Source organism: Pseudophryne corroboree, chromosome 6 (genome assembly GCF_028390025.1).
Source record: "Pseudophryne corroboree isolate aPseCor3 chromosome 6, aPseCor3.hap2, whole genome shotgun sequence".
Taxonomy (NCBI): Eukaryota; Metazoa; Chordata; class Amphibia; order Anura; family Myobatrachidae; genus Pseudophryne; species Pseudophryne corroboree.
The window spans coordinates 20,574,655-20,601,778 of NC_086449.1; the positions used below are offsets into that span (position 1 = coordinate 20,574,655).

The 27,124-nt window shown below is 41.8% G+C and overlaps 1 protein-coding gene across 1 annotated transcript; it reads right to left on the reverse strand.

Annotated features, from left to right (window-relative positions):
* Positions 1-14,202: 14,202 nt before the first annotated feature.
* Positions 14,203-14,778, reverse strand: LOC134934122 (olfactory receptor 11H4-like). Its single transcript, XM_063929624.1, has one exon. The coding sequence runs from the start codon at positions 14,776-14,778 to the stop codon at positions 14,203-14,205; it is 576 nt and encodes a 191-aa protein (XP_063785694.1).
* Between the last annotated feature and the right edge of the window lie 12,346 nt (positions 14,779-27,124).

The following is a 27,124-nucleotide window of genomic DNA, read 5'->3' on the forward strand; positions in this document are numbered from 1 at the left end:
GTTAAGCGACACAAGTGTGTGGTACAAACACCTGGCCCATCTAGGAGTGGCATTGTAGTGTCAGATAGGATGGCTCTTAAAAAAACTAGTCCACAAACAACACATCATGCAAAGAAGTAAAAGAGGTGCAATGAGGTAGCTGTATGACTAAGCTAAGCACAAGTGGCACACAGTGGCTGAATGTCAAAAGTGGCCTGCAATTATTTGGGCCACCGACAGCAACTCCTGCACGCCGCTGTCATTTCTCAAAAAATTCTGCACCACCAAAGGAATTGTATGTGCAAAACATTGGACTTGCTGGAATTTGCCCAGTTGTAATACACGCACAATATTGGTGGCACAGGAGAGTGTACCCCTAAACCACACACACACGGCAAAGCCTGTAAAATAATTTGGATAATTATAACCCTTTTATTTGGATGGAGTTATATAACAATATGCGGCACAGAAGAGCGTACCCCTAAACCACAAAGGGCAAACCCTGTAAAAATGATTTGGATTAAATATTAATAACCCCTTTTATTTGGAGTAAATAATATACCGCACAGTGCAGCACCACTGGACTTATACGGCAGTACCACTGGACTTATACAGCAGTACCTATGGACTTATACGGCAGTATCACTGGACTTTACTTATACGGCAGAACCATTGGACTTATACGGCAGTATCACTGGACTTATACGGCAGTATCACTGGACTTATACGGCAGTATCACTGGAATTATTTGGCAGTCTCACTGGACTGGATTTATATGGCAGTGTTACTGGATTTAAACAGCAGTACCACTGGACATATACGGCAGTATCACTGGACTTATATGGCAGTATCACTGGCATTATACAGCAGTACCACTGAACATATATGGCAGTACCACTGGGCTTATACGGCAGTACCACTGGACATATACGGCAGTATCACTGGGCTTATACGGCAGTATCACTGGAATTATTTGGCAGTATCACTGGACTGGATTTATATGGCAGTGTTACTGGATTTAAACAGCAGTACCACTGGACATATACGGCAGTATCACTGGACTTATATGGCAGTATCACTGGCATTATACAGCAGTACCACTGGACATATATGGCAGTACCACTGGGCCTATACGGCATTACCACTGGACATATACGGCAGTATCACTGGGCTTATACGGCTGCACATGGACACCACCACAGGACTGATGCAGGACAACTCAGCACCACTGGAATGGACTGGACTTATACAGCAGCACTGGACATATGGCAGCAGAGGACACCACCACTGTGACTGGACTGATGCAGCAAAAAACACTACCACTGTACTGATGCAGGACAACACAGCACCACTGCACTGGAAGTATACAGTTACACTAGACATATGGCAGCAGAGGACACCACCACTGTGACTGGACTGATGCACATAAGACACTACCACTGGACTGATGCAGCACAAGACAACACTGGAATCGCCACCCCACTTTCCCTCCCGCACAGATACTGAGGACGGAGACATGTCCTCTCGCTACACTCTCAAATTCTCGAGTGAAAATGGCAACGTGCGGTATCCAAACCCGCGAGAATCTGACAGCGCGATGATGATGTTCTGCCTCGTTCTGGTTTCCGAGTCTAGCAGGAAAACCCAAGCCGGGCTCGGGCAGTGATGTTCAGTAGGGTTCGGTTCTCAGGGAACCGAACCTGCTCATCCCTAATATTTAGTAAGATGTAAACATTATACTCACAGAATAAATTATGTACAGTATTATGATGTTTACCAAACAGAAGCCTTTTACACAAATTGACACTTCTGCAATATAGTAATGAAAAAATTGTTACATTTAAAATGTTTAATGACATATCTCCCAACATGACCCTCTCTAGGAGGGACACAATGCTCTGCTCCTTGACTTTCCTCTTAATTTATGATTGCCATCACCTGTGGTGAGACACCTTTTTTAACAAGTAACTGGTTCAACACAGGTGCTGGCAATCCTACATTAGGAGAAAAATCCAGGAACAGAGCATTTTGTCCATCCTGGAGAGGGTCATGTTGGGAGGTATGTAATGAGGATCTCTCTGAAGAAATAGATGGGGTAATTCAGAGTTGATTGCAGCAGCACATTTGTTAGCAGTTGGGCAAAACCATGTGCACTGCAGGGGGGGCAGATATAACAATTGCAGATAGAGTTAGATTTGGGTGGATTATATTGTTTCTGTGCAGGGTAAATACTGGCTGCTCTATTTTTATACTGCAATTTAGATTTCAGTTTGAACACACCCCACCCAAATCTAACTCTCTCTGCACATGTTACATCTGTCCCCCCTGCAGTGCACATGGTTTTACCACACTGCTGACATATTTGCTGCTGTGATCAAATCTGAATTAGGCCCAGAGGCTGTCACCACCCATTCCCTAACCCAATTAGCATCAGATTGTAAATCACTGACAGTCTGATCCGTACTGCGACCAACGTCACAGACCTGTACTGCACACGCACAGTACAAGTCCGGCACGTGTGCAAAGTACCGGACATTGGTGCTCTGGGACATGCGCCGATAAAGCAGCGGGACTTGAGTCAGACACATAGTGCATCTACAAGATGAATACATTGTTCAATCTATGGAGAAGCATTTCCATGCTGGCTTGGTCAAACCTTTCCTGTGTTCTCCTCGCGGATGATTGATAATTTATAATCTTAAGTAAGTGATTTATTTATTTTATTGATCCCCTTTATTTCATAATAGATGTTATTTGCATACATCACGTATGTCATTTTTTCTTCCATATTTTAGTGTAACTGTTAAGCATTGTGAGTAAACTTTCTCAATTGAAACTTTCATTTAATTTGCTTGGTCTCTGTTGTTCTTATCGGATCCATAGCAGGTGTTCTGGCAATACTTGCTAAATATGTGTTACAAGCAATTGTTTGAATAATAGTTCTGTTGTAACTGAAATCATTTTTTTCATCATTTTTTAACCGAACCAAAAACCAAATCTGAACCAAAACACTTGGGATTGGTTTTGCCAAATCCAAAGCACGATGATGGATTAGAACCAAAACCAAAACTAGGGGGTCTGCACACATCTCTACTTCCTAGTGGAATGCCATATTGCTAAAACACTCTTTGTGGTAACAGTTAGATTTTTTTTTTGTAATATTAATAGTGAATGGAATTTGATGATGGAGTGTAATCATTGTTTAACACACCAGGGCCTTTATTTACTAATATTCGTGTTTGAGTCGGTTTGTGTAGTGTTTTAACTCGTTTAGTATACTGTAGGGTGCATTTTCATGCAAGTTTTTGAAACTGTATACGCCAAGTTACGAAGCAGTCGACTTTATGGTTTTCGTGTTTTCCGATGTCGATGCCAGTCATTTTTTTTGGCACATTTATGGCCGTCATTGTCATTTGCGTACGTGTTTTTGTTGTTTTTGCTGCTTTATTTTCTAAGTTAAACGCGGCAGGGATTTTTTTTAAACCCCGGCCGCATTTTCACTTTTAGTTTCGTTTTTCATCCCCGTTCGTGATTGATTGTGTTTCAGATGTAGGAGCGTCTGTGCGCAACCATATAAATACGCCCCAAACCGTCCGCACCTCGTGGGTTTATTTAGTGGTGAGGATGGAGGTTGTGCTGTGGAGGTAGGTGAGTTTTTGGTTTGGTGAGGAGTGTTGTTTGCGATTTCTGAGTGTAGTATTGTGTTTGAAAGTATTCTTGTCATTCTTGTAGTCTTGTTTTTTGTGGTTTTGTCTAATTTTTTGTCCAAGTATTTTTTATTTATAGTCCCTTGTCAGTGTGTGTGTGTGTGTGTGTGTGTGTGTGTGTGTGTGTGTGTGTGTGTGATTTGTGCAGTGGTAGTGGAGGAGTGTGTTGTTTGTCTTTTTTTCTGTGTTAAGTGTTTAGACACACAATTATGTGTGACTCAGAGGTGGGTGAGGTGGATGGTGTGAGTGAGGTTAGTAAGGTGGAAGAGGTGGGTGAGGTTGCTGCAGCAGCCTCAAGTGACAGTGATAGTGACAGTCAGACAGCTCCGCAGCCACGCACCACTACTAAGACTGGGCGGAATGTCAAGTTTAGTTATGCAGAAAATGTGGCATTGGTGCGGGAGCTGATGAAGTATCAGCGGCAGCTATTTGGTCCTGAGTCCGCCAAGGTGCCAACACGGAAGTGTTAGGTTCCTGGTGCTCAGAACAAGGGAGATGTTATGAAGCGAGTCCAGAGCACCAGGACGTAATGCTGGGAAAGGGGAATGGAAAGGGAATAGCCCCTGGCGCCCTATCTCCGTTGTCTCACCCGTGCTGTCAGTACACTCTTGCGAGACTATGGTTGCTTGAGCCCATGGCAGCCGCGTTTGAAGGGCGGATTACGTCTGCCCAACTTCGATGCCCCCTCAGGTCTTAATGAGAGACAAAGAGTGAACCGAGACAGGGTGATAACAAGGGGCCCTCTGACTAAACAACAAGGCCAGGGGCTACTAACAAACCTAAAGCCAAAGTATGTGCGGCTTGCCGCCAAAGGAAAAGAACAACAAAGGAAATGCTGACCACACGCCGACTATACTTTTGTGTACCGGCGGTGACAGCATAAGCAGAACCCTCTGCAAAACACCAGTGACAGAAATAATTAGGGAATACAGCGGCCTAAGCCAACGGACGCGGCCGTGCCGCTACTCACGGAACCGGTACGAATACTGGCAAACGGACAGGAACTCCCAATGCTGCTGACACAGACTCTCAGAACTGGAGGACAGGCAGAATCCCAAACGACAGACCGGTGGACACCAAGAAGCCAGAAACTTGCACAGGCAAAGGTACTGGACCTCAGGACAGGAACGCCTCACGGCAGGACACGGGATCAGACATAGGAATCGACACAGGGACTGACACAGGAATCGACACAGGAAGCTCAGGAACTAGCAGGAACCAAGCTAAGAACTCAAGCAGACTGAAAACCCAGGAAATATCACCAGCATCTGTGAATTGCAAACAGCCAGCATATAACAGAGAGGCCTAATTAATAATCCCATGCAGCTGCCTTGTTGCATGATTCCTACTGACCAGATGCAATTAGCAGCCAGGTGAGGCTGAACACAAGGGAACAAGCTGCAATTACACAGACTCACCAGCGGCAGCAGACAAGAGTATTCTAAAACAGAGCAACAGGAAATCCTGGCATGCAAGACAACTTTATAAACATAAAATAGGAATGAACCACTACCTGTGGTTCATAACAGTATCCCCTCCTTAAGGGTGAGCTCCGAGCACCCCATGACACCTACGGGGAACATAAACAGAAGTATAACATGAAATACAAAACAAAACTGCAAAACAGGAATGAGCCACAGCCGTGGCTCATAACATCACCCCCCCCCCCCTTGAGGAGGGGTCAAAAGACCCCAAAATTCAGACTATCCAGAACAAGGGATACAAAAAAAAAAAAAAACCTGACACACTGGTCTAACAGACAAGAAAACAAAAAAAAAAAAGTTGTAGCAACAACTTGTAACAGTGCCCTCCCCTTGATGGTGGCCACTGGACCCAAGACAAGGGAAAAAAAAATCTTTTTTTTTTTTTTTTTTTTAATCAAGGCAAGAGTCAAAAAATATTTCTTTTTCTTCTTCTTCTTTTTACAAAGCTCTTTAGGTCTGACCAAGGTAATTCCCCAAACATTGTCTGAACTGATGGTACCACCCAGCAAGGCTGCGTTCAAATCAGAGACAGGTCTCTTACCCTTGGGAGCTGAACTTTCTGGTAAAGTACTAATATTAGAAGAAGAAGTCAAAAAAGCACATCCTGCAGTCAAAACAACGGGCTGGGACTCTTGTGCTGAGTTTGCAGTATTTGGTGGACTCTCAGCAGACAAGACGGCTGACCTAGACGAACCTGAATCAATTTCTTTGGAACCATATCTTTTAATAATTGCATCACTGAATGCTGGGGGATCCTGAAGAATGGGATCTTCAGCTTTCATTAAGCTGGTCGCCCACTCAAAAGGCTCTCCTCTAAAAGAATAAATCAGATAGAGCACAAGGTTCTCTGGAGTGATGCCCAGAAATGGTCTGGAGTGATGCCCAGAAATGGTCTAGACAACATAATAATGTAATAGTGTTTGTAAAGCGCCAGAAATTGGGCTAAGTCCCCATCAAAGATTATGGATGTTGAGATATCAGAGTCAGGATCTGTTTCCTTCTCATCTGACTGACTGGAGTGCTTTGCTAGGACCTGGTCACTATTGACCTTACTCGAAGCTGAGACTCTCTGAACCCCACACGGGGCAGTGACTTTCTGAACCCCACACGGGGCAGTGACTTTCTGAACCCCACCCGGGGCAGTGACTTTCTGAACCCCACCCGGGGCAGTGACTTTCTGAACCCCACCCGGGGCAGTGACTTTCTGAACCCCACCCGGGGCAGTGACTTCCGGGAACCCCGCTGGGGCAGTGGCCTCCGGGAACCCCGCTGGGGCAGTGGCCTCCGGGAACCCCGCTGGGGCAGTGGCCTCCGGGAACCCCGCTGGGGCAGTGGCCTCCGGGAACCCCGCTGGGGCAGTGGCCTACAGGAACCCCGCTGGGGCCAGCACCTCGGATTCTTTTACTGGGACCGGGCCGTTGGCCTCCCTGACTGGGATCGGGCCATCGGCCTCCCTCTCTGAGTCGATAATTATCGAAAGTTCTCCCGGGACTATGACTTCCGGGACTTTTGCTGAAGCAATAACGTTCAGATCCTCCACTAATGCTATGCTTCTTAAGTTCTTTCCTGGGGAAGCGACTTCTAGACCCTTCTTTGGGGCTGCGTCTCTCGAGACCCCACTTGGGGATATTACTTCAAAGATCCCTTCTGGGGTTTTGCTTCTCGAGTTCCCTTCAAGAACTATGGTTTTAGAGACCCTTTCTTGGGTTGCGCGTTTCAAGTCCCTACCTGGGGTGACAGCTTCTGAGACCCCTTCCGGTATGGACACCTGAACTATAATATTTGATGTCCCTCTATAAGCTAGGGCATCGGGTACCGCTCCAGCACTCTGGGCATCGGGTACCGCTCCAGCACTCTGGGCATCGGGCACTGCTCCAGCACTCTGGGCATCGGGTACCGCTCCAGCACTCTGGGCATCGGGTACCGCTCCAGCACTCTGGGCATCGGGTACCGCTCCAGCACTCTGGGCATCGGGTACCGCTCCAGCACTCTGGGCATCGGGTACCGCACCAAGAACCTGAGCATCGGGCACCACTCCAGGACCCTGAGCATCGGGCACCACTCCAGGACCCTGGGCTACGGGCACCACTCCAGGACCCTGGGCTACGGGCACCACTCCAGGACCCTGGGCTACGGGCACCACTCCAGGACCCTGGGCTACGGGCACCACTCCAGGACCCTGGGCATCGGGCACCACTCCAGGACCCTGGGCATCGGGCACCACTCCAGGGGCTTGCAACTCCGCTTCCACAGGAACCTCAAGAGAGGAGAAAAACATTCTTTTTTGATTCCTGAATCTATAATGGGGCTCCCTTGCCCAAGGACCCCAATTATAGGACAGAGAGCTTTTTAGTGTGGGTTGTGTGACAAGTACCTCTGCCACAGTAGAGACAGGAGTAGGTCTTGTATCCTGACTCAACTTGGCCAGAGGGCAAGACTCGTCACCACACTTTGGCTTGCGCAACTCACAGGTCTGCAGATAGTGGCCTAAACCCCCACAATATAGGCATAAGTTTAAGTTTCTGCGACGCAGACGCTCCTCTTCTGAGAGCCTGGGCCGCAGAAAACTTTTAAACCTTTTCTCTTCAATTAAACCAGAGGATTCTCTTGTCACCATACTGTGAACAAGAGTCTCTTTAGAGATAGATGTACTCTCTACGACTTCTGGCAAAATGAGCAAGATTTTAGTCAGAAGGTTTTGCAGTTGCTTTAGGGATTGCTGCAAAACTTCTAGTCGCTCTGGTCTCAAAGCACTGAATACAGAGTTCAGGGCTGCGAGAGATGCCTGCAGGGCTTGCATAGTAGACATAGGAGGATTTAAAACTAGACAGGACAAGACAAGACAAGACAAGGCAAGGCAAGGCAAGGCAAGACTAAATTTTGCTAAACAAAACAAGACTTTTTTTTTTTTTTTTAAACACCGGACTGGATTCTAAACACCGGACTGGATTCTAAACACCGGACTGGATTCTAAACACCGGACTGGATTCTAAACACTGGACTGGATTCTAAACACCGGATTCTAGACAAGACTGGATTCTAACACCGGACTGGATTCTAACACCGGACTGGATTCTAACACACTGAAATCTAGACAGGACTGGATTCTAACACGGGACTGGATTCTAACACACTGAAATCTAGACAGGACTGGATTCTAGACTAGACACTGGACTGGGCCAAAAAAGAAAAAAAAAGTTTTATTTCTTTTTTGTGGTATGGCTGGTGATAATGTTAGGTTCCTGGTGCTCATAACAAGGGAGATGTTATGAAGCGAGTCCAGAGCACCAGGACGTAATGCTGGGAAAGGGGAATGGAAAGGGAAAAGCCCCTGGCGCCCTATCTCCGTTGTCTCACCCGTGCTGTCAGTACACTCTTGCGAGACTATGGTTGCTTGAGCCCATGGCAGCCGCGTTTGAAGGGCGGATTACGTCTGCCCAACTTCGATGCCCCCTCAGGTCTTAATGAGAGACAAAGAGTGAACCGAGACAGGGTGATAACAAGGGGCCCTCTGACTAAACAACAAGGCCAGGGGCTACTAACAAACCTAAAGCCAAAGTATGTGCGGCTTGCCGCCAAAGGAAAAGAACAACAAAGGAAATGCTGACCACACGCCGACTATACTTTTGTGTACCGGCGGTGACAGCATAAGCAGAACCCTCTGCAAAACACCAGTGACAGAAATAATAAGGGAATACAGCGGCCTAAGCCAACGGACGCGGCCGTGCCGCTACTCACGGAACCGGTACGAATACTGGCAAACGGACAGGAACTCCCAATGCTGCTGACACAGACTCTCAGAACTGGAGGACAGGCAGAATCCCAAACGACAGACCGGTGGACACCAAGAAGCCAGAAACTTGCACAGGCAAAGGTACTGGACCTCAGGACAGGAACGCCTCACGGCAGGACACGGGATCAGACATAGGAATCGACACAGGGACTGACACAGGAATCGACACAGGAAGCTCAGGAACTAGCAGGAACCAAGCTAAGAACTCAAGCAGACTGAAAACCCAGGAAATATCACAAGCATCTGTGAATTGCAAACAGCCAGCATATAACAGAGAGGCCTAATTAATAATCCCATGCAGCTGCCTTGTTGCATGATTCCAACTGACCAGATGCAATTAGCAGCCAGGTGAGGCTGAACACAAGGGAACAAGCTGCAATTACACAGACTCACCAGCGGCAGCAGACAAGAGTATTCTAAAACAGAGCAACAGGAAATCCTGGCATGCAAGACAACTTTATAAACATAAAATAGGAATGAACCACTACCTGTGGTTCATAACAGGAAGAAGACGGTGTTGTGGGCGAAAGTTGTTGCTGCTGTCAATAGTGAGATGAGGTCAAGCGGACGGAGGACACGTGCTGCAAACGGTACTATGACATAAAGCGACGTGTCAAGTCCAAAATGGCCAAGGAGGCGAAGTCGGCTCGAAAAAACGGTGGTGGGCAGCCCTATATTGCAAGATATCTGGAGTATGAGGAGCCCATGCAGAGTGTAATGCCTCCTGAAGTAGTCTCTGCAACCCATGTCCGGGATTCAGATAGGCCCAGGAAGAATGGTGAGCATGTGTGTTTGCATTAACATTCTATGACCTTACTTATTTTTTATTTTATTTTTTCAAATGTGTGTCATGTGACGTTGCATATTACTCCCATCTTCAAGTGTGTGTCAGCAAATACATTTTTTTTTGGTTATGTTTTCTACAAAAGCCAATGTATCATACTTTATTGTATGTCATGTGTTTTTTTTCTGTATATTTTCCATGTGTAGTTTGGACTTGGTGTGTCATTGAATTGTCCAGCAATAATGTTTTACTTTTGCACATTTTTAAGTTTTTAATTTGGACTATGTTTTATATTTAGGTTATCCATGTGCAATGTTGCAAAAACAGTGGTTGTCATGTTAGAAGCAGGAGTAGTGGAAAGTGGTTTGGAAACCACTTACATGTGTAATGTCATTATTACTGAATGCAATAATTTAAAAAAAAACTATTTGTTTGTTCAGTTTGAGTCTGTATTTGTACCCTGACACAACACTGCAGTCTATTTTTTTGTATTTTATTTTATTTTATTTTTTGGGGAGTTTTGTTTTTGTTTGGCTCATATAGTGGTAATGTGTGTTTGGAGTGCCACATCACAGAGCAATTTCTATTTTGCATCTGTAATTTTTTTCCTTTCATTACAAAATGAAGATGTGTGGGTTTTTGGTTGTTAGTGTATGTATTTTTACTTGTGTCCTATGTCTGTGTCCTGTACATGTTTCCTGTGTTGTACTTTCCATAGTGCATATGGCTATTGGACAATGTTTATTGTTTTATGTAGTGTTTTTTGGTTTACGGTCCTTATGTTTTTGTTTTTTTAAAACAAGCATTTTTAAAGATTTAATGTTTATAAGCATAATGGGTGGATGTATCAACAATAGCATGGATACATGATTTTTTTTTGTTTTTGTTATACAGTATTGGAAAAAAGCAGTACTGGTCGTCCTACAGTAACTCCCATGATATCTTATGATGATGACGCTGCGGGAGCAGGTAAAGTGTCCATTGTAGTATAGGGTATGTTTGTAAAGGAATGGCCATAACAAAATTTAACTTTCAATACTAGGTCCATCAAAAGAAGTCTGGAGCAGCAGAAGTCGGACTTCTGTAACACTCCACCAAAAAAACATGTGGCAGCAAAGAAAGCAAGGTCTGATGTCCAGGGCCAACCACAGCAGGCTACCCTGCCACGAAGATTATCGACAGTATGTTTGGTCCCCCCACTCCAAATTTTGGACACACCTCCAAGACGTGAACCACACTCCCCTCATCTTGATTGTGAGTATCAAACTGAAATAAATGTTATAAATTTCAGATCGTAATAAAACTTTTACTTAAACACATTAAGTCAAAACACATCAAAATCTGATATACTTACTGAAGTCAGTAAAACATGAAATGGAATCCTAGCAAAATGGCCTTGTCCACATCCTGTAAAGATATGTATGTCCACTTCAGCCATGCAGTAGCACATTGTGTGTAAGATGCTGCAACAGAAACTCATGTTTAATTTTGGAAAATAGTACGGTTGTTTAACAAATTTTCACATGTGTGTTTGACCTAACATTGCCAAATACATATAAAAACATTACTATGTTTGTTTTTGAAGAGCTATAAGGTAACACATGATGGATTACAAAGTGTTTTTATGGTGGAGTATGTGTGATCTACAATAAAACTAATGTGTTTGCTTTCACAATGAAGTAACCAGACACATTTTCCACAAACAGGCATATGTATGTATTTAAGTTATGAGTGATGATGTTGCTAGCAGGATATCTGAAAGCAACAGTCAATGACACGTGTTCCATGTTTAGTGATTTGTTATAATTTATCAAACATATGGATAACTAACAGATATTTTATTACAATTCCAGCTTCCAGTCCTGGTAACAGCATCCCTCTGCAACAACAGCAACACAGTGACATGGATGAGAAAATCATGTTAGAAATGCAGCCATTAAGCCAAGGAATCAGCCCCCCAGCACATGTGAGTACACCACCACAGCAAAGCACACCACCACCACAACACAGCCCAACAACACCAGTAACACAAGGCCCTGATCACGTGTTTTGGAACATTTGGGCTAGACAGCAGGCCACTAATGAAGATTGCCTGCATAGGCAAACACAAATGTTTGCAAGCCTACCATGTCACCTCAGAAGAATAACCAGAAATATGAGTAGACAAAATGAACAAACCACGAGAATTGGCAATACCATGGAACTCATGCATGCAGACATTACACATGTCATGGGCAACTTACAGTGCATAATGGAAGAACAGTACAGACTAATGGAAGAACAGCACAGACAACAGCAAAGCTATATGAACATTTTTCAAAACAATCAAAAGATAAATGAAACTTTATTCCGAATTGTAGACAATCAAAATGCTACTACACGTGAACTTAATGCCACCCTCACTAACCTCAATGAAACACTCAGATCCATGCACCAACAGCAAACAAGCAACAGTTCTGGTACGACTACTCCAAATATCACGCCAGTGTCATCACCACCAAGACGCTCCACCAGAGCACGCCAACATGACAGTGGTAAAGGCAAAGGTCAGGACAAGCAGCCACCCAAAAAAAATTAACAAATACACCTCACATTTTTAATTTCAGAGAAGTAAATCAAAAAACTTAGTAAGTGTATGTTTGTCAAAATAGATATAACACTTAGCTCCTTGACAATTTGTACAACATCATTAATTATAAGTGGTACAAACAACAACAGGAAATTTGTACGCACATTTATTCTTTACCATCTTTGAATTTTTTTGGAGGAGGGAAATGTTGTTTGAGCTGCACATAGATGTTAGCAGGAAGTAACCAGACCATTTGATTTTTTTTCTAATCATTACTCTTTCTAGATTCCAATCATTCTCATCTCCTGCAGACACAATAATTGGCAGCCAGCCAGAATATGTTTAGCGGGAAGTAAACAGACCACTTGATTTTTTTCTAATCATTACTTTTTCTAGATTCCAATCATTCTCATCTCCTGCAGACACAATAATTGGCAGCCAGGCAGAATATGTTTAGCAGGAAGTAAACAGACCACTTGATTTTTTTAACTAATCATTACTCTTTCTAGATTCCAATCATTCTCAGATCCTGCAGACACAATAATTGGCAGCCAGGCAGTATATGTTTAGCAGGAAGTAAACAGACCACTTGATTTTTTACTAATCATTACTCTTTCTAGATTCCAATCATTCTCAGATCCTGCAGACACAATAATTGGCAGCCAGGCATAATCATCCATGACCAATGCAACTTACAATGTGAATTAAAACAACTGGTTTAAATTTCTTCTGTAGATGACTTTACAAGAAAAACACAATAGAGTTGTGTAAAAGTGTCCTAATATGTTTGTGTAAATTTTTAAAATTTAATAACCAAAATGAATGACATTATTGTTGTGGCATGTTTGTGTGTGTAAAAAATGAGTAATCATATTTAAAAACCTGAGGCACAACCCACAAAATGATAAATATTTTAACTTTTAACACTGTATGTAATAATGGATATATGTTGAAAAATGTGTATTGACTTTTAAAACTCCAAATTTACTCCAGCAAACATAAGGCAATAAATTATTTTGGATGAGACAAGTTCGTGTCCCTTTTATAGGCATGATAAGTCAGGTGTGAATGATTTGTAAGTGTCAACAGATGTAAACACGGCTGAAAAAGCAGGTCTATTTTTTGCTGATTTTTTTTACGATTCGCAAAAAAATATGACCGCAATTGAGCACTCACAGACTAACACCCAAATACGAATGAATAGTGAATACCCGTGTTGCATGAAATAACAGCCGTGTTTGACCGATGGTCTATTTATTCGTATTTCTGAACTTTGTCATTCAAACCATTACGAATAGTCCAAACACTGCCGAGATTTGTGCTTAGAGAATCCCCGTGTTGGGACTTAGAAAAAAAAAACACAATCGGACAAACTCGATTTTTTAGTAAATATTGGCCCAGGAGTTTATTTTGCTTAACTTTTTTTTATCAGACTTACATTCCACAGACTCATGTGCTGACATGATCAAAATCAGTAACAGTGGTTTCATATAGACGTATTAGGGGCCTGGCTATTGTGACATGCACACACAAGTGTTACACCTCCCTACAGGCACATAGACTTCTCTATGTTGAACTGGAAGGTATACATTTGTGTGAACACACGTTAATGTACTTTAACACAACTTGCTCAACCTTACCAATCATTCATTCCACTTACCTAAGCATATGAAGGAATAAACACAAAATACAAATAAAAAAATACAGGCAAATAATGAATCAGACCCGAGTACAAAAATCTTTTCCAACTCTCATTCTCTTCTCCTCAGTCAATATATAATATATAAGTGCCAAATGTAATAAGTTTCTTTTAATGGATAATGTAATAATATTGTAAAAATAATTTGATTACTGTTTAATATTACTTCCACTTTTATTTACCAGGGTCACTTAATGCGAAGTAAATTCCCCATGATGACTCTCATTTCTTTATTCCTCAAGCTGTATACAATTGGGTTAAAAAGAGGTATTACCACAATGTACAAAAGGGCGATCAACTTGTTTATAGTCAAGGAGTTTCCATTAGCGGGAACAACATAAATAGTGATCAAAGTTCCATAGAACACAATCACGACAGAGAGGTGGGAGCTGCAAGTGGAGAAGGCTTTCTTCTTACCAGTTGTAGAGGGGATCCCGAGAATAGTTGTGAATACACAGATGTAGCTAACAACAACTAAGATGAAAGGGATGACTATGATAGGGATAGAGATAATCATAACCTCTAACTGTAGAGCATACGTGTAAGAACAGGAAAGTTCAACAAAAGGTCCAACATCACAGAAAAAATGGTCAATGACGTTGGGTCCACAGAACTCCAGTTGACTCAGGAAATAAAGAGTAATCTGGGTGAGAAGAAAGCCAAATACCCAGCAATAGATAACCAAGGTATATTGTAATTTGATAGTCATGATGGTGCTATAACGCAGTGGGTTGCATATTGCCAGGTATCGGTCATAAGACATGACTGCGAGAAGGTGACATTCTGAACACCCTATTGCACAATAAAGATAAGACTGAGTTATACATGCCATGATGGAGATGGTGGCTCCTTCCAGCCATACCACACGTAACATATTAGGGATGATAACAGTCAGGAACACAATTTCATTGAGCGAAAATTGCTGGAGGAAGAAGTACATGGGGGAATGTAGTTTTGCCCTGATTGACACCAATACGATGATCATAGAGTTTATGGTAAGCGTTGTAATGTAAACTGTCAGTAAGACTAGAAATAAAATGACACCCATTGAACCATTCATTTGTGGGAACCCCAGTATTATAAATTCATTGACTGCTGTGTGATTGTCTTTTCTCATTGTGAAATCTATGGAAAATAAAAAGTATGTTATATAGTCACTAGGAATTTATTTATCAATATGATAATCCATATACAAACTTTGAGATATATTTTTATTATGTTATGGAAGGAGGGGGTAACTGGAAACTGCACTTCTATAGCAATCCTCCTACTTCTGTAGCATCACACTTTTCAATGAAATAATTTTTGATATTTTTGCACAAAAAATTGTTGTGTGTGCATGCTGTAATAGGAAATAAGGTTTTGTTTAGACTGTTGATGGCTACGGTCTGTGCCTTTATGCCTGTAGCCACCCATGTAAAGTTGTTATTAAAACTACAGTGGTACAGTTGTTATTAAGACTAGTTAAAGCATGTGAGAGTCTCTGTAAATGGCTTTTTTGATGCCTGTTGCGATTCTTAAAAAACAATCTGAGTTTGTCGAGAACTCCCAAAGGCTGACAATTTCGGAATTACTTCTCCTGCAGGTGGTGTTGGTGGGTGTATCCTTGGTTGTGCTATGGACTTGGCCTCATCTTCCACTGGTTGTGAGACTTGTATCGAGTGAAGATTTAACGTGGGTTTTCAACATTTCTGTTATTGTCCCCAGTGAAATGACATTGTCTGTGAAAATATGAGAAGTTTTTAGTGTAAGTTATGGTCACAATTACCAACAACATATTATACAGCAGTATAACTAGTCTCAATGTAGTAATTGTCACATAGTGCTACACTGAATACATTTTTAACAACATATAGACAATGCTGTTTTCCATAGCAACCATTCAAAACTATAATTTTTATGTGGCATTTTTAACAATTATATACATATTCTGGTTGCTATGGGCAAAAACAACACTTGTATGTTATGTTTGCTTTAATAAAACTACATCTTTGATGGTGATCATGGAAAGATCAAGAAAACCCTTCAAAAGGATAAATTACATACTGCGTAATTAAAAACTGTTTGTTACAGTACCTCATTTTTTTTTACATTTGCAATATACTTTCATAAAGGTAGTAGGTAATGTACTTTAAAAATATCCTTCAACCTTTTTTTTCTGTTACAAAATTATTATTTGCTTGGAAAATTTTATACATTGAAAACTTCTTTTTTTAAACATTTTGTAGTTGGTCATTTACAGATGTCTTTACAAGAGTTGTCCCTGATTTGGCTCCATCTGGTGCGTAAATTTACTAAGATGGTAGTTTTTTTTAGAACTGGTGATGTTGCTCCTAGCAACCAGATTCTACTTAACATTTATTAAGCTGTTTCTAGACGATATTAGATAGAATCTGATTGGTTGCTATGGGCAATATCACCAATTGTAAAAAACTCCCACCTTAGTAAATTTACCCATGCATGTCAACGTCACTGTCTCTTTCTGCAGAGGCAGTTTGTGGTATAATACCTTTACACAGTGTGTGTGTGTGTGTGTGTGTGTGTGTGTGTGTGTGTGTGTGTGTGTGTGTCTGTGTTGGCTTCTGTTGCAGTGTAGGCTGCTGTTGCAGTGTTCCTGGTGTGTGCCTTTGATACATTTTTAAGTACAAAAAAAAATCTAATCTTGTTTCATCAACATTTTTCTTGAAAAAAATAATATATATATATATATATATATATATATATATATATTAACCTGGCCTTGGCTCTTCCTGAATTAAGGTTTGACTTTCGGGAGGGCATATCCTAGACATTGCATTAAACAATTTTTTTTTATAATTAATTTTTCCAACAAATATAGCATCGTTTCTCAACATTAATTGACTAATGTAATATAACATCAGGTAATTATTTATGAATGTACTAGGTGATTCATCGCGCCCTACGGGCGCTCTTCACACCGTCATAAGGGGCTACGCCCCTGTCGGCTGAGGGATGGTGGAGTGGGCAGAAGGTGTTGGGTTTGTTGGAGTGTGTGTGTGGCAGGGGGATTGGGGAGGGTATGTCCGAGGCTGCCATAGGTGGTGGAGTTACACATGGGGTGTGTGGGTGGATGGTGAAGGGTATGGGGGGCTTTGTAGTGTTAATGGGAGGGGTGGAGAGTAGGGTAGGGGAGGTTGATGGTTTTGTTGAGCTTTCGTGTGAGCTGCAGGGGTGGTGTATTAGCATAAGCTGTGTGCCAAGGTGGGGAAGGGGGGGGTGGGATGCGCTGCTGCTGGCTCGTATATAAGCCACATATATTATTGTGTGGTTGATGGTGGTGAGGGCTGCGGGTGGTTGGGGAGGGTGTTGGTTGAAGGTTGCGCTGGGTGATGCGGGAGTGGCGAGAGACCTGTCGCCCGTAGCCAGACAGGTGCGACTGACGGGGCTGGTGAAGTGCAGAGCGAGCTGGCGGGTCAGTGTAGGGTGGCTCCTGCAGACAGTGTGTGCGGCGGCAGTGGGGAGGGGGGGAGCGGTGTGTGCGGGTTGGGTGTTAGCCTGAGTGTGTGGCTGCGGCGCGGCTGCAATCTTACAGATGGTAGGGGGGGTTATCGGCGGCCTAGGTTGTGGTTGTGTGTCCCACCGTGGTGGGGAAGGTGGGTGTGTTAGGTGGTGTTGTGTGTTTGAAGGGGAGGTGTGGGGTGAGGCTGTATGGATGTCCATGCTTACCTGGCAGTGTGGGCGGTCAGTGCACTGCTGGCTTGTAGCAGGGAATGGTGTGTGCAATCTCTGGCTGGTGGTCCCTTCTGCTATTGGTGTGTGCTGTGCTGACACTGGGACAGGCCAGGAGCTACTAAGTCCGCCCAGGTCTGTGACTCCACCCAGCGTTAGAAATGCAGGCACAGAGTCACAGGGCTAATATATAAGAGATGTGTAAGCTAAGTTAATTAATGTGTAACATGTTTTTAGTGATGCATGTATGCATTTCACATATTGCTCACTATGCTGGGTTGGGTGGCTTGGCTTGTCATGGACATTCCCCTAGGATATGATCTCAGCAAGCAATATATTTAGAAGATTCTCCTCATACAGTACACACAGTAGTCTCAATGCCAACTCCCCATTCCACCTCTCTGACCACCCCCTGCTCTTTTTTAATTTACCTCTCTCTACTTCTCCATCTCTAGCTTCCAAGGCTGCCATAATTAAGTATAACATTGAGGCGATCAACACCATTTCCTTATCCTCTGTGCTTGACTTCTCTCTCCTATTCTCTCTCTTTCCTGCCCTGAACAAGCCACTTCCCTATACAATGCCTTCCTTACTGTACAACTGCTCTTGACTCTGAATTTACAGTGACCACTATTCACCATCACAGATTAACACCTCAACACTGATATTAGAAATTCACCAGCACTGACATTCCAAGTTCACCAGATATCTGCCAAAATGCTCATGTACCGCCGAGCGATAGTGGAAGAGATCACGCTCTAAAGCCGTCTTCCTCCATTTCAAATTTATGGTCTCCTCCTACAGTGCTGCCCTTTTCCTCTCTAAACAGTTGTACTTCCAGAACCTCATCTCCACCCAGTCTTCAAACCTGTGGAAGTCTCTTTGCCACTGACATCTCCCTTATCTGCCCAACATCACCTCGACTCCCCTCTTCACTGTCTTCCCTTTACTTTGCCGCCTACTTCACATCCAAAATTGACTTTATACAGATGTGTCCTCTCTGATTGAACCAGTGAATATTCATAGGTGTGACTTATTATATGTAATGCCTGCGCGTGTTTATGTGCGCATTCCTATATTTATACATGCACCCCATAGGGATTGCATTGACAAATCATGGGTGCACAAAGTTACAGCAAGACATGTACAGTCACTTCCACAATGCCAGCACATGTGTAAATGCATTGCAGTAATGACCACCATGGCCATATCAGTACATCTGGTCACCACATCCCATCAGACCATCCTTTCATGATGCCACCTCTCCAACACTTCCTCTAACAGTAGGTGTCTCCCAAGGTTCTGTTCTTGAACCTCATCTTCTCTATCTATACTGTATGTCCTCTTTAGGTGAGCTCAGTAGCTTTTTGGCTTCCAATATTATCCCTAAGCTGATTATACTCAAAACTACTTTTCCTCCCCTGACCTCGCCCCCTCTCTACTCACTCGTCATCTAAGATTGAGCTTCTCATCTTCCCACCCTCCTGCATAACCTCACCTCCCACAATTCCATTTATTGATGGCACAATTATTGCCTCAATGCTGTCTTGGTGTTATTCTTATTTCCTAACTTACCGTCACACCACACATTTAGTACCTCTCGCAGTTCTGCAGTTTCCATTTCAAAAATATTTCCAGGATCGAACCCATTCTCACACTGAATGCAACTAAGACCCTCATCCACTCACTGGTCATCTCTAGATTAAACTATTGTAATATTCTCCTATCTGACCTCCCTCACAAACACCTCTCTACACTCCAATCTATCCTCAATGCTGCTACCAGTCTCAAATTCCTTTCCAAATGTACTATATCTACCCCCCCTTTCTTCCATGCTACACTGTCTTCCCTTCTCCTTCAAAATCCAACTCAAGCTTCTCAGACTCATATTAATAGTCTTCACCCATTCCACTCACATTAATATGTCTTATATTATCTCCATTTACATCTATCTTTTCACTTCCACCCACCCTTTTCACTCCACAAATGCATGTTGCCTTTTCTGGCAGCTGATTATTTCCTCCCATTCGACATCCAATATTTTGGCTGTGGTGCTACTTACCTCTCTTTAAAATTTCAAACAGGCTCTCGAGACCCACTTTTTCATCAAACCCAGTCTTTCATCTTAACCGTCTGCTCCATGGGGGTAATTCTGAGTTGATCACAGCAGGAACTTTGTTAGCAGTTGGGCAAAACCATGTGCACTGCAGGGGAGGCAGATATAACATGTGCAGAGAGAGTTAGATTTCCTCAGAAACTGCTAAGAATTATGTATTCGCAATTCTGTTAATCTTTCGTTCGCTATTCTGCTATGCTAAGATACACTCCCAGAGGGCGGCGGCCTAGCGTGTGCAATGCTGCTAAAATCAGCTAGCGAGCGAACAACTCAGAATGAGGGCCATTGACAGTAGACCTATAGACTGGATGCCTCATTTTATTAGGCATGTGTGGGTCTTACAGTACATCTGACATGTTTTGCCTAATTGGCATATTTTTTATATTTAAGTTGATTTTAAATTGATTTAAGCTTCTATTTGAGTGCGATTTGACCAGATTTAGAACTTCCAATAGAAATCACATCACCTGATTGTTAGTAAAAACACTACTTTTACAGGAGTCAACAATCGGTCAATTTCTGACATTTTTAAATAGACCTAACTGAAACTTTTAGTAAATTTACCCCAAAGACTCCTTGAGATGAATCCATGAAGGTGTGAGTTGGCTTTTACTATCCTTTTCATGGCAGATTCACACTTCAAATTGCATTTGCAATCCAATGCCAAACTTGCATTGCTTTTTTAGTGTGTTTATTTGTGCTCACCCCCCTGAGGGTGTGAAAATGTAGGGAAGATCATTTTTCTAAGGTACAAAAAAATGTCAGGACTTGCTTCAGACCCCCTTGGACATCCCCTCTAATGACTAGAAATGCATTTGGAAGTTTTTTATTAGCTTAATTGGGGTAAGAATTACATTTTTGGAGTTAAGAAAATAGGCTCCAATTACCCCCAAATCAACTTTCTCGATAGATTATGCACCACAAATGTAAATAAATATTATTTCAATAAAAAAAATATTTGCCACGTCTTTCTTCACCAACTCAACTGTATACTGTAAGCATTATGACTCCACATTGAGAATCCTAAATTTTGCTTATAGTATCTACAAGAAGTACACATACACACACTGCAGAGGGCATATATTTCCCCAGCACAGCATGCCCATTTTAACCCTTCTAAATCTGACAAATGTCTTAGGTGTCATTATAACTCCACTTCATTCTATCATTGTTTCTGGGAATGTGGAAAAATTAGGTGTTTATTGAAGAAAATTGTATATTTTAATAATGACCTCTTATCAATAAAATTGCAATTTGATACACAGGCTTGCCTTCATGCAAACTTCTCAGGGTGGAATTTAGGACCCATCAAAAAGTCAATGATTCCTATTCTTACTTTGCTGGTTACTGTCTCCAATAAAGTAATTTTGATGCATTAGATTTCTAATTCTTCCCCATCACTTACTGAAGTGAAAAGGAAAATTCTCCAGCTCTTGTATTTTGACAGAAAATCATCACAACCAGATGTTGAAAAAGGTATCATAAAATTCTACAGGAAATGGGGTCTCTACATTGACAAACTAGACCAGAAAACTCAGGACCAGATATTCAAAGTATTTGAAACTACTGAATAGTTCTTACATAGGTGGCTATTGGCGGAGGACTAATCTCCACTACTATAAAAAATTGTCATATATAATGGAAGATGCTCAATCAGCTTAATGATATCATCCAGGTGCTCGAAAGGGAGGGGTATTTCTAAGTAAGAAAAAAAGAAGAGACATTGTTTCCCCCAGCACCCTGAATGATAACAGTAACCAGATATAAATCCCACATAATATTAGAATTCAGAGATCTTGGTTACACATATTTGCGCAAATGTGTGACTAAGCCCCAAAGCCGCATCAAGGCGTCTCTGTATATTTGGGATCCCTAGCGCTATATCTAGGTGCAGGGTGTGGCACACCAAAACACCAGCATAAGCCAGAAAGCCCAGGGCAGCATACCAGTGAAAAAAAAACTATAGTGTTAATAAATTAGTATTTAGGAAGCCGAAGCTATAAAGAAGGTGATACAAATTTGCGCAAATATGTGTAACCAAGATCTCTGAATTCTAATATTATGTGGGATTTATATCTGGTTACTGTTATCATTCAGGGTGCTGGGGGAAACAATGTCTCTCTTTTTTTCTTACTATAAAAAATTGTGTCTACCTTTTTTTGAGTCGACCACTGTCATGTTGACCTTTTGACCCTGTTGACCATTTGACCCCATTGACCTTTTGAACTGTCTACAATTTACATGTCAACCTTTTGACATTGTCGATCTATTGACTATAGACCTTTTTAGTGTAGATCTGTAGACCAGATACCCCCATCCCTTATCAACTTCCTTTTGTATGTACCAACTTCCTTTTGTATGTACCATTTCTCTCCTTATCCTTACCCTTCTTTCCTTTGTTTCTCATTTGCTTTCGCTAATTATGTTTTTTTATAATAACAAGTTTTAATATAGTGATTGATGATGTTCTCATAGAATCGGATGGCATGTCTCATCTGCTTTTTGTTACTTATGCTAATTGTCTGCTGTCTCAATTTTTTTTGGCAATTTCTTTCCATTTTATGTTATGGGACTCTCTCTTCAATTTTGACTACATAATGCCTTCGATTCCTCACAGTTGACACCATACTAGTATGTGCATGTGCCATGATGTTGATTTGTTTATAAAATCTAGATCAGTGTTTCCCAAACTCGGTTCTCAAGAACCCCTAATGGTCCATGCTTTCCATCGGCAGGTGCACTGTGTATCACAAACTGTCACATTTTAAAAATACCCAGGTGATCTGGAAAATGTGAACCATTAGGAGTCCTCTAGAAGCGAGTTTGGAGACCATTGATCTCGATAAATAGATGTTTTCCACTGACCTTTATTCTGTTTTTACTCTTTTTAAATTCAATAAAACAGATGAAAAGAAATATATATTTTAACAAGAAATAAAAAATATTTTTTTTTTCTTTTACATTTACATTTAAAGTCACCTCAAATTCCCATAAAAAGCAGCTTTTAATTTTTTTTATTCTTCATTAAATTCCATTGTAATTACATAAAATTTGTCAGCTTTTTACATTTTTAAACCTTAATTTTTAAAAAAAATGTACAAAAAAGCCATTTCACACCTTTTCTACGAGCAATCAGTACTTTGCTTCTGCTCAGCAACACCCTTCTACAGTATATGATTCTGCTAACGAAATTTTATATTTTTTGGGGTCCATGAAGTTTTCCCTACTTTACATACACTTCTCCCAAGTCACACACCCTGATCGCTAGTACTGCGAATTAGCATTACTAATTGAAACTTGCATTTCTCAGGTCCGCGCATTTGTGCATGAAACATTTGCAGACTTGTACACTTTTCTTTATAATACTGTGATGTAAAAAATGCAGTATAACCTTTAGTTTTTGCACTTAAAATTCTGAAAGGAACTGTAGAAAGCATGACATTTCAACCTGTAATTTTTTCAATATATACATGTATTTTATCTATATATATATATATTTTTCTAAACATAATGTTTACAACAATATGGATAGTGAGAATGCAAATTCCAAAGCAAACATATGGTATCTTGCATAATTTTCTTACAATCCACTGTAACAAAGGTCCAAATATTAGATATCTCATTATGGTAAAAAAAATATTTAGCAAACTGCTCTGAGAATAATACCGGCAACTCATTCATTAGTCTTATAAATTCCAATATTTCTGGTTAATAATAGCCAGGTATGTTAATGAAAGACTGCAATTTCTAATAAGCAAAGGGAAATTTCTCAAATAGGTAATCCCAAAATCAAAGGTAAAGAAACCAGTACAGTGTATGCATTTTTTTTATTGTAATAAGAGCAGTGTTAGACAATTGGCCTTTTATAGCATAGGGATCCTAGAGAACCTTTCCGGAGAATCTTTAGACCACAATATTGTATACCCAGCCCATCTGTAACACAATACAGAATTACCCGATAACTGAGGCTACATTTACAAAGCTTATCTTTTCAATTCCACTTGTGCACAAATTCCAAAAATTTCCAGACAGCAGATTAATGGATGTTGTGGGTAATGTGTAGCATAAGAGCTCATTATTTATAAATGCAGAAGCCAAGCAGAGATCCCTGAGTGTTATATGTATCAGTGAGCATCGTGGGATTTGTCTGTTTATCTAATTCAGAGAAACTGCCATGGGAAAAATACATCCTTCCCTGGGAAACAAATAGCCTTTGTCTGCATTAACTATATAGCTACTGACAGCTATCTGACCTGGGGTTAGTTTATTTCACAATTATAGATATAGTTCACCTCTTCTCAAATGTGGTACCTCCAGCAGAGTCAAACTATTATAAACTATTTAGATATATTTACTAAGTGTTGGCAATGATGGCATACCCTCTAACATGACCCGCTCCATTAGGTACAAAATGGTCTGCTCATGGACTTCTTTGCCAGCGGCAGTTACAGAGGTGGGGATGCAGCGCAGTCCAAAATTCAAATAGGGGAGCCACACCAACTGCCACCGAGCCCTAGCCGGTGATGTTTGGCAGTGTTTGGAGTGGCAGTTGGTGTTGCTCCCCTAGTTGAATTTTGGACTGCGCTGCAGCCTCATCTCTGCAACTGCCACTGGCAAGGAAGTCCAGGAACAGAGAATTTTGTACCTAATGGAATGGGTCATGTTGGAGGGTATGTGATGCACATCTCTAAGAGATACAGATTAAGACACAGTTTCCCAAACTCCACCATTACCGTCTAGGATTTAATGATATCCATGATTGAGCACATGGGGGTAAATTTACTAAGAAGGGAGTTCTATTTAAGATAAGATGCTGCCCATAGCAACCAATCAGATTCTACTTCTCATTCATCTAGCACCTTCTAGAAGATAATACCTGGTATCTGATTTGTTGCTATCGGCACCATCCCATCTTAAATAGACCTCCCATCTTAGTAAATTTACCCCTAGGTATCCATGATTGAGCACATGGTATCCATGATTGAGCATGGCAGTTTGCAATCATATGGCACCAATTCACTTTTCCTCACTGTACCAAGGGGTATACCCCAAAAAAAGGGCATTTAGGGGGCAGGGGACATCCAGAGTGTGCTAGGAGGCAGGAGATTGAAGATAACAGGAAACATTACGAGCAGTGCAACGGGATTGTGTCTCCGCATTAATCTATGGGGGTTATTCAGACCTGATCTCTCCTGTGCGTTTTCGCACAGCGGGCGATCAGCGATTAACTGCACATGTGAATGCACCGCGATGTAAACAACAACAGAATCAGAATCAGTTTTATTGGCCAGGTATACTTGCGTATACTAGGAATTTGTCTTTGGTTTGCTATACAACAGCCAAGTAGATAACAGATAAGCAGGTGGGTGGGAGGCAAGTAAAGTCATACAGATAGGTATACCATAGGGACACAAGTGAGTGAACATCTAGTCAGTCAATGTTCAGGAGTTCAGAAGGCAGACCGCTTGGGGAAATAAACTTTTGAGGCTTCTGGTGGACCTGATGGGGACAGCCCTGTAACGACTGCCTGAAGGATGCAAGTTAAACATGCTGTAGCCGGGGTGTAGCTGGACAGGCATCACCGGTCAGTAACAGGCTGGTGCGAAAAATCGAATTGCACAATTCGCATGCTGATTGACAGGAAGTGGACGTACGTGGGTGGTAGCTGACCGTTTTCTGGGAGTGTCAGGGAGAACGCAGGCGTGCCCATGCGTTTTCAGGGAGGGTGTGTGATGTCAGCTCCTGTCCCAATCAGCCTGTTCTCTTTGCACTGTAGGAGTAAGCCCTGGGCTGCGCACAGACTGCACACATTGGTAAAAACCATTCACTTGTGAGTGAGGTGAGAATGGATTTGCAGCTGTCCGCTGACTGAGGGATTTTTTAGCTGCTTAGTGTACACATGTGAACGCACACTTGCTCAGTGAATATATAATCCCCTTGGGCGGCGACTATCTGATCGCAGGACAATTTTAGCAGCCCAGTAATCAGGTCTGAATTAGGCTCTATCTTCGCTACTACCCTCCATAATGTTGTGGAACCATTCATAGGGATTCATACTGTAGCTTGTGTTTTTAGATTGTCTTAGTCAAACATAATTGAAGTCAGCCAACTAATTACTTCTTCTGCTTCCTCCTATCACCTGTTTTTTTTCCACTGACAGATCCAACATGACTAGATCCTAAACAAACAACTTGGTAGTCTTATTTCAATGGTCTCACAGCAGTGGTAATATGAATGGATACTCTGCGGGTACCAGACAATGAATATAAGGGCAAGGAAATCAGCAGTCATAACTAGTGGCACATGTAGCAATATAAGAATAAACATAATTTTCTTTAACAGACTTCTGTGTATAGGAAGCTTAGAGTTAAGGTAACATTTACTAAAATGGTTGAGTTTTTATTTTTGGTAGTTTTTCAATCAGTTATACAAACTGCCCATTTAGTAATGTCAAAACTGACAAAAAATGAGCAAACGGCTGACCTCAGAACACTTTAGAATTTCGGACAACAAACTATAGATCATTTTACATAGACAAGTATACTATCCACAGGTTCAATAAGCATCAGTTTGCAAAAAGATTAAAAACTGACCATAAAAATGACAGCCAACTAGACCAAACAATAGACCAGCTGTGGCAGGTGAGATTGGGTGAAGCCCTGAACAGATCAAAGTGATCTGTGCAGGGTCTATTTGAATTATAATCTTGAGTAAGGTTAAAAATAGATTTAAATTGTGTGAGGTCCCCTCCCCAATCAATATCCAGCCCAGGGCCTCGGAGTCTAAACTGGTATTGGAATATAGGGGATACAATGGTGCAGAGTTCTTTCTATTTTTCAATAACCAGCACTAGGCTTAACCAGTCAGGAAGATGACGCAATAGCAGGGGAACATACTGCATAAGGTTCCCCTACCCTAACCGAAACCAGCACCAAACAGAGGGGTCACCTCTCCCTTTTCAGTTGATGGCCCTTTTCTGCATACCCTGTGCTTTTGTGGAGAGGTAATAGTTAAAATGAAAGAGTTAATTAATATTGTTTTTTACAAGTGGCTTACAGATCCCAGCAAACTTTCCCTGGCATGATGGCACTTGTTGAGCCGCCAGTGCCAGCATGCCTGGATATTATGGGCCCATGGCACCTGTAGTCCAACTGCAAGAAAAATATTAAACAAAAGACAGGACTTGGACACCAAATGGGTCCCTAATTTGCCAATTTAATGCTCACAATGTGAAAAGGTCACCTCCTCTAGGTCCATGTTGCATCCCATTTCTTGTCAACACAGAATATCGACATTACTGCTC